The sequence below is a fragment of the Durio zibethinus genome, chromosome 17 (genome assembly GCF_047325235.1).
Source record: "Durio zibethinus cultivar Kanyao isolate XHJ-2024 chromosome 17, ASM4732523v1, whole genome shotgun sequence".
Taxonomy (NCBI): domain Eukaryota; kingdom Viridiplantae; phylum Streptophyta; class Magnoliopsida; order Malvales; family Malvaceae; genus Durio; species Durio zibethinus.
The window spans coordinates 13,876,498-13,883,891 of record NC_143178.1 but is presented as its reverse complement, the minus strand read 5'-3'; the positions used below and the strand labels follow the sequence as shown (position 1 = coordinate 13,883,891).

The 7,394-nt window shown below is 32.9% G+C and overlaps 1 protein-coding gene across 1 annotated transcript; it reads left to right on the top strand.

The window, feature by feature from the left end:
• The first annotated feature begins 438 nt into the window (after positions 1-438).
• On the top strand, positions 439-6,977 carry TDX (tetraticopeptide domain-containing thioredoxin). The gene is made up of 10 exons (XM_022870223.2): positions 439-580; positions 695-728; positions 1,082-1,234; positions 1,340-1,427; positions 1,506-1,586; positions 1,693-1,757; positions 1,887-2,027; positions 2,098-2,214; positions 2,710-2,740; positions 6,391-6,977. Exons 1-10 carry the CDS (start codon positions 465-467, stop codon positions 6,717-6,719), a joined length of 1,155 nt encoding a protein of 384 aa, XP_022725958.1. The 5' UTR covers positions 439-464; the 3' UTR covers positions 6,720-6,977.
• The last annotated feature ends 417 nt before the right edge of the window (positions 6,978-7,394 follow it).

Genomic DNA, 7,394 nt, shown 5'->3' with positions numbered 1-7,394 from the left:
ATATATATATATACATGTAGTAAACACAAAAAATAAAAATAAAAATCATCGTACCTTATGTCTAAACGATTGCAATCAATATTGCTAAATTATAAAGCAAATAATGGAAAACATAGGAAATGACCATAATTATTAATAAATTGTTGAATTTTTAATTTTAATGAGTATTATACAAATTTGATAATCCCGAATAAAAAATAAAGCATGAAAAGTATATATTACTATCAATATTTACAAAGGCAGAAGGGCTGATGATCATGTACGTTCAGCTCCATCACTAGTTCCCCAGTCCTTTCGATCAGCAAAACATCAACAACATCACATTACCGGTTTCATTTGATCAAGAAGTGGGCCACCACCCTTCACGAGAGTCTTCACGCGCTTTCTAGATAGATTCTATTAAGAAATGCTGACAGAGCCAAAGAAGAACAAAAATTTAGGCATGTATTTGAAGTTTGAAGGCTATGGTGATGGATGCTTCAAAGGTATCAGAGTTAAAGCTATTTGTTGATCAGTGCAGATCGAACCCTTCAATTCTCCACAGCCCATCTCTTTCCTTCTTCAAGTCATATCTCCAAAGGTAATTTTTTTTTTTTAGCATATATAGATTTAAAAAAAAAAATTTCCTTTTGCTTTTGCTTTTGTGATTCTTTGATGGGGAGTTGACATATTTTTTGATTTCTTGTTTTTGAAGTCTGGGTGCTCAAATTCCACCTGACCCACAAACGGTAAGATTCTGCTTATTAACTAAAGCTTCGATTTTTCTAGCAAAATTTGATTCTTTCTTTCTTTTTTCTTTATCCAAGAACAGGGTCTTTTGCTTGAGATTTATGTTTTTATTACTGGGTTTTTTTTTTTTTTTTTTTTATTTCCATGGTGCTGGTGTTTTAATTAAATTAATTGTCTGATTTCTCCCCTTCTTGGAGAGATAGTGTTTTTTCTTTTTTATGTTTTTACTAGTGCTATGATTTTAGCAAAAAGAGAATTATATGCTGAACTTGGCTAAGATTTTCCGGAGGGATGGTGGTGGAAAGTGACTATACCTGTTTCATTTAGCTTCATATTTTGTACCAATTTGCAGGATAGAGGTGGTGTTAACATGGCAGAGCCCCAGCAACACTCTGATGCCAAAAAACGCACCTTTTCAGATGAAGTAGATGATGATATTGTTGAGTCTGATGTCGAGTTAGATGACACGGGTGTTGTGGAACCTGACAACAATCCTCCAGTAAAAGTGAGTGATCCTTCCTATATGATTTCTTCTATGTCTTTAATTCAGTTTGGTGGACTGTAATCGACTTTCATGCTAAACTAGTAAATGTTGCTTCTTTTAATTCAGATGGGAGACCCTTCAGTTGAAGTTACAGAGGATAAGCGGGATGCTGCTCAAACAGAAAAATTAAAAGCTATTGAGGCAATCTCTGAAGGCATGCTGCGCTTTTTGAATTGATGATTTCTTTTTTTGCTCATTTCTTTACAGATTTTAAGTTTCTTTGCCTCCTCAGGTAAGCTGGACGAAGCCATAGATTATCTAACAGAAGCTATCATGTTAAATCCCACCTCAGCAATATTATATGCCACTAGAGGTAATTTTATTTAAAGCATAAGTTATCCCTAACTTTATTTATTTCTATTTTTTCCCTCTCTTACTACGAGATCATTCTCTTGAAAGTCTGTCATGCTTGTTTTCAGCTAGTGTCTTTATCAAATTGAGCAAACCGAATGCTGCAATCCATGATGCTGATGCAGCTTTAGAAGTATCATCCCTCCCTTTCTCTGTGCTTGCTTAGATTGCAAACAAGTATCAGATTAATTAGTCTCTAGTTTTTTATTTTATATTTGCTTGGCATAATGGTGATTACCTGAAGTTAATTTTTTATGTTTAGATCAATCCAGACTCAGCAAAAGGATATAAAGTTCGAGGGATGGCAAGGGCCATGCTAGGCCGATGGGAAGAATCAGCAAGTGATCTGCATGTAGCATCAAAGTTAGATTATGATGAGGAGATTGGTTCAGTACTCAAAAAGGTAATGTTTCTGTTCTTTGATTATTGTTCCTTAGCAAATGCTTTTTCGTGGTAACATCTTTAATATGCAGGTGGAACCTAATGCACACAAAATTGAAGAGCATCGCAGAAAATATGAACGCTTGCGGAAAGAAAGGGAATTAAAAAGCACTGGATGGCAGAGTCAACAGCAGAAAGCTGAAGCACAAGTAAGTGTAATTAATTAATATGATTGTTTAATTATATGGCAGAAATATTTATCAATCTATTTTGGTGCCTAAACTTTGCCATGGGCTCATTATGATTAAGAACAATGAAAGTCTTATGAAAATAAAGTTTAGTATGCATCTGCCACTTAAGGCTAATGTTATTTTCTATTTTCTTGGTCTATTAGAGTTTACTTTGTAAAAGCATGTAGTTACCATTCAAGAACTGGGATGTTTTTATTGCATTTAAACGTGGTCTATACAGCTGATTCATTTATCTTGGGCATCATTCATTTTGGTGTTGTTAGATATGATTACAAGGAAAGCTTATAAATGATGTTTTATTTTTCATTTTTTATGTGGTGGGTAGGGGCCATGTGAGTCAAATAATTTAGTAGTTTATTATCAGCCCTGTGTATCGATTGCGAACTTTCGTTCTGTCTTATATAACTGTCATAGTGTTTATTCTGAAACTTATTAATCTTTGAATTTGTGCAGGATCAGAAAGCACTATCTGCTCTAAAAGATGGTATGGATATTGTTTTCTTTCTTATTCATTTTTCTTGTGGTATATGCTTTATATAGGCCTCCACTGAGGCATTCTCTAGAGAGATTGTTCAACTTTAATGAACTGGGACTACCAGCATCTTTGAGAGGGCTACTCTTGAATCTAAAAGAGGCTTATGTTTCCGGTAAAAATCCTATGGGAAGGACCTTGAAAAATTTATTACAATACTCTTTGTTGAAAATGCTTATGATGTGAAGTTGTATGTGGTTTAGTTTCGTCTGGTTCATCATAATCATCAATTGTCTGATGATTGATGCTTATAATGAAGTTGTTTAATAACTCATTAATAGCTTGGTTAGATAGATCTTTTCCTCTTTGGAAGTGGCTAATATCATGTGTTTTTCATCAACAAAGAAGATGCCCTTCATAGCGCATTGGACATTATTGAAGTATCAGTTCAATTGAGTTTTGTGTGTCTGGAGTTATTTTGGTAATCTTCCGTTTTGCTAGAAAGCGTTTAGTAATGGATCATTGCGTTTGATTATGGATTTGTTGAGCTATCAGGGTTTTAAAGTAATATTTAGTTTGTCAGTTAAGTTTATACCTAAGCCTAATGTTTTCAAGAACCTGCAGGAGAAGCACAAGCCTTGAATATCAGTTGATAACTCTCTTTTTGCTAGACTTTTTAGAGTTGAATTTTCTGAAGGCCTTGAGACAGTGAAGGTTCTATGAAAATTTTTGATTGGTTGAGAATGTTCTCTTCTTTTTTCTATTGTCCAACTCAACTTCTATAGTAACATGGTTTACTGTTCACAAGAATGCAGAATAGAACCTTTAAACTTGTCTTCCAATTATGTTGCTGCAGAAAAATTCTACCAGCCTTTTCCAGACATTTCCACATTGTCATCCCTCTTTGAAGATTCATTGATAATTGAGTCAAACCCTAATCCTTTTTAATCATAGGTTCGTACCCTAAAGTCTTTAATTTCTTAGACAAGCCCATCATAAACCCCATACAGACTGTCTTCGCCATATCTGTTATCCTTTATTAGCTTACTTGGTTGAACAGGTTTCTGAACAACATTTAACCAAAACTACAGTTTATACTGATGAATTATCGTGGTTTCACAATTCTGTTGGGATTATAGGCTCTATTATCTGCAAAAAGAATTAAGACCAAGAAGATAGAAGCCTAGATTGGAGGATCTGAAAATCTTTGGGAACTTTAAAGTATGAAAATCCTTCTTTGAGTTCAAAGCGTCTCAGATGTTAAGCACAAAAGTAAAAAAATGGAAGTTTTGAGCGACTTATAGTGAAGGATCCTGGGAGTAGTTGTGAAATTACAGAATGTAAAGTAGGTATCTCTGATTCAAGGCAGTCATTGTGAATGAACCCCATGAGTCTCCTTTAACGTAGAAAATATGAACTAAGCAGGCTTGTTTGGGGACTGATAGGGTTGAAACTGGTCTTGCCTGGGAAATGCATTAGGATATTTTGTGCACATTCTTAGATTGTTGTTTGTGACTGTCAACTCTATTTCTTTTCCCCGATCTAGCTTTTTTATTCAGACTTGGAATATCTTTTGAAGGATTGTTTTTAGGTTTCCTTTCTGATATCTATAGATGAATTAGTCCAATTTCATGTGCCTTTCCTTAAGATTAAAATTTGTCTTATCAAAAAAAAAAAAAAAGAATTTAAAATTGGCCATTCTTTATAGTTTCTGTAGAAGATACATGATACAGATTGTAACTTGTTCAAAAGGAAACTTCTATACTAAAAGCTTTTCTTAATAGCTTCATGTGTCTTTCCTTATACTTATCAAAAAGCAAAAGAAAAAAAAGAAGATGACTTCAAATCGGTTATTCTTTATAGTTTCTGTAGAAGATACATGATACTGTAAAAAAATCTAACATTGTCAAATGGAAACTTCTTCTGAAAGCTTGTCTTGATAGCATTTTGCTTGTGATGGCCTAGGATATATTATGTTTTAGTCTAGGACATGCTATGGTGAAAAATATAATGCTTTGCTTTCGCTATGTTTGGTGGGGAGGATAGAAAGGGGGAAGAATGGAAAATTTTTTAATCTAATGATAGGGATTATGATATGTGCTATTTTGTAGCTCAACCATTAGGTTAAATTTTTTTCTTGTCATTCCCTTTCTTACCTTCCTACCAAATGGACCATTAGTGATGCGGGATCTCTAAATTGAGCTTTCTTCTTTATTTGTTTCAAAGCATAATGTTTCAGAGATTAGGGTTTTAATTAATTGTAATAGAAGTAGGGAAAATGAACTTAAGTTAAGAGATGTTTAAGAAAATGAACCTTTTCAGTCTATCTCTATTGACAAAATTGTAACTCAAATCCTGATCAAGATGACATATTAGAAAAGATTTTTCTTTGATAGAGTAGCTACATTGTGTTGAGTGGGATCAATTGACCCCACTTGACAGTAGAAAGATTATGTTTATAAATAAGGGTTAGTTAAATTCTTTGTAATTTTCTTATTTGACCCCATTAAAATTGAACAAATACTTAAAATAGAAGGATCAAATAAGTAAAATTTTCATTTAATTTTATGATGGCAATTAACAATATGTAAAAAATCTTAAAAAGTCTTTTAATTAGTATTAATATAAATATATAAATTTTTGGTACAAGTGATATTGGGCTACACAATGGGAGGTAGCCCTCTCCCATTCCCATAAATCCATCCTGTCTAGTCTTAAACTCTAATTAGTGGTTGTTAATAAGCATTAATATGTTAAATGTGACATACTTTAAAATATAATTGTTTCATATCATTTGAGATATATTATATATTTATTTACATATAATATTCTGGATTTTATTATCACAAGGATTAATTTTTAACTTATTTAAAATATAATTTGCCTTGTATCTAAATATATCTGTTTTTCTTTTTTTTTTTTTCTTTCAATTTTCCGAAGCAAAAGGTATCCAGACGGTATATAACCAACTTAACGCAAAATTCGGGGATGACTCTATCAAAAGCATGAGATAATTGTAGTAAGTTTTTATTGAAATAGAGAGATAATATATTTAATTTTTTAACATATCTAAAACTTTTAGATTTAACATAATAGTATAAAGAATAAAAGTGTCATGTTAGATAATTGTACTTCTGACAAAACCCTAGTGAATTTTTCTTTTTGCTATGCCACTATTCTTCAATATCCAGTATGCCTCATATAATCTTTCAAGCGAAAAGCATTTGAACAAGCTAGAAAGAAGTGTTCATAATGTAATTAAAGACTCAAAATGGCCTAAGAGACTGGAAAATCTTTCTACATGGCTATAACAAACCATTTGCGATACTGACCTTAAGTCTACATAGGTAATGCATTTCTTGTGTCACTACTACTTGTGCTGTTTTATTCATTTCTCTTATTAATTCTTCTTGTTCTGTTGTTCTGTTTTTCTTTTTTTTTTTTTTTTTGCTTTTTAAACTGGTAGAATGGCCTCCATGTGGATCATTTTATAGTTGCTTTGAGACAACTTATGGATCATAAAATCTCATGGGATCAGTTGGAAGAGTCCACACCGCCAACCATTAGGATTATTTCTTTTGTGCACATGTGAATTGCATTACTGTTGGTTATGGGACAAGCATCCATATATGTTACCTTACGGTGCTTTTTGAAAATTACAGGGCAGGTTATTGGCATTCACTCCACCAGTGAGCTGGAAACTAAGTTGAACGCTGCTACAAGAACATCTCGCCTGGTGATATTGTACTTCACTGCAACATGGTGTGGTCCCTGTCGCTTCATTTCTCCTCTTTATACAAGTTTAGCTGCAAAATATTCGAAAGTGGTGTTCTTAAAAGTTGATATAGATGCGGGTAGGGATGTGGCTGCGTGCTGGAATATTAGCAGTGTTCCTACCTTTTTCTTTATAAGAAATGGAAAGGAAGTTGATAAGGTGGTTGGGGCTGATAAAAGTTCACTTGAAAGGAAGATTGCCCAATATGCAGGCTGACGTTGAGCCCATCAATGAAAGGAAGGTAGACTCCGGCAAATTGATTTGTACTCGGCTTCTTTTACAAGCCTGTCAGTTGGAACACATGTTAATCAACGTAATCACGAGGTCTATTGGGAAATTGTTAAACTCTTAGTTACAATGATTTAAAAAAAAAAAAAAAAAACAATGCTAGACATGGATGGCAATATTGTGGGAATTCTCTACCATATATTTTAGTAAAATGGCATGCTGTGGCTAAGCTTTTTTTACCCAAAAGTTAGTGCTATTTTTTCTTTCCTGAGGGAAATACCACGGTTAAAATCTGAGGTAAATTTTATTCATCTCCTTTAGTTTTGTTCCTAATTTACGGTCAATCCATTAATTTGAAAAAAAATATCATTTTGCGCCGAAATTATCAATTTGACGGTAAAAAAGTTTGATCGTATAGTCAGTTTTAAAAGTCTTTTAAACTAAACATATAATTCTCAATGCCTTTTTTCTTTTATATATTGACATTAAAATTTTTGGAAAACAAAAATATGAAAAATATAAAAATCTTTGTTTTTAACTTTTCACTTTTGAAATAAAAATAAAAAAATTTCAAAAAAAAAAAAAGTGAGGAAAGGAGTCTGGGAGAGGAAGAAAAGAGAAAGGGAACAGAGATTGAAGGGGATGAAGGTAAGGGAGAAGGGG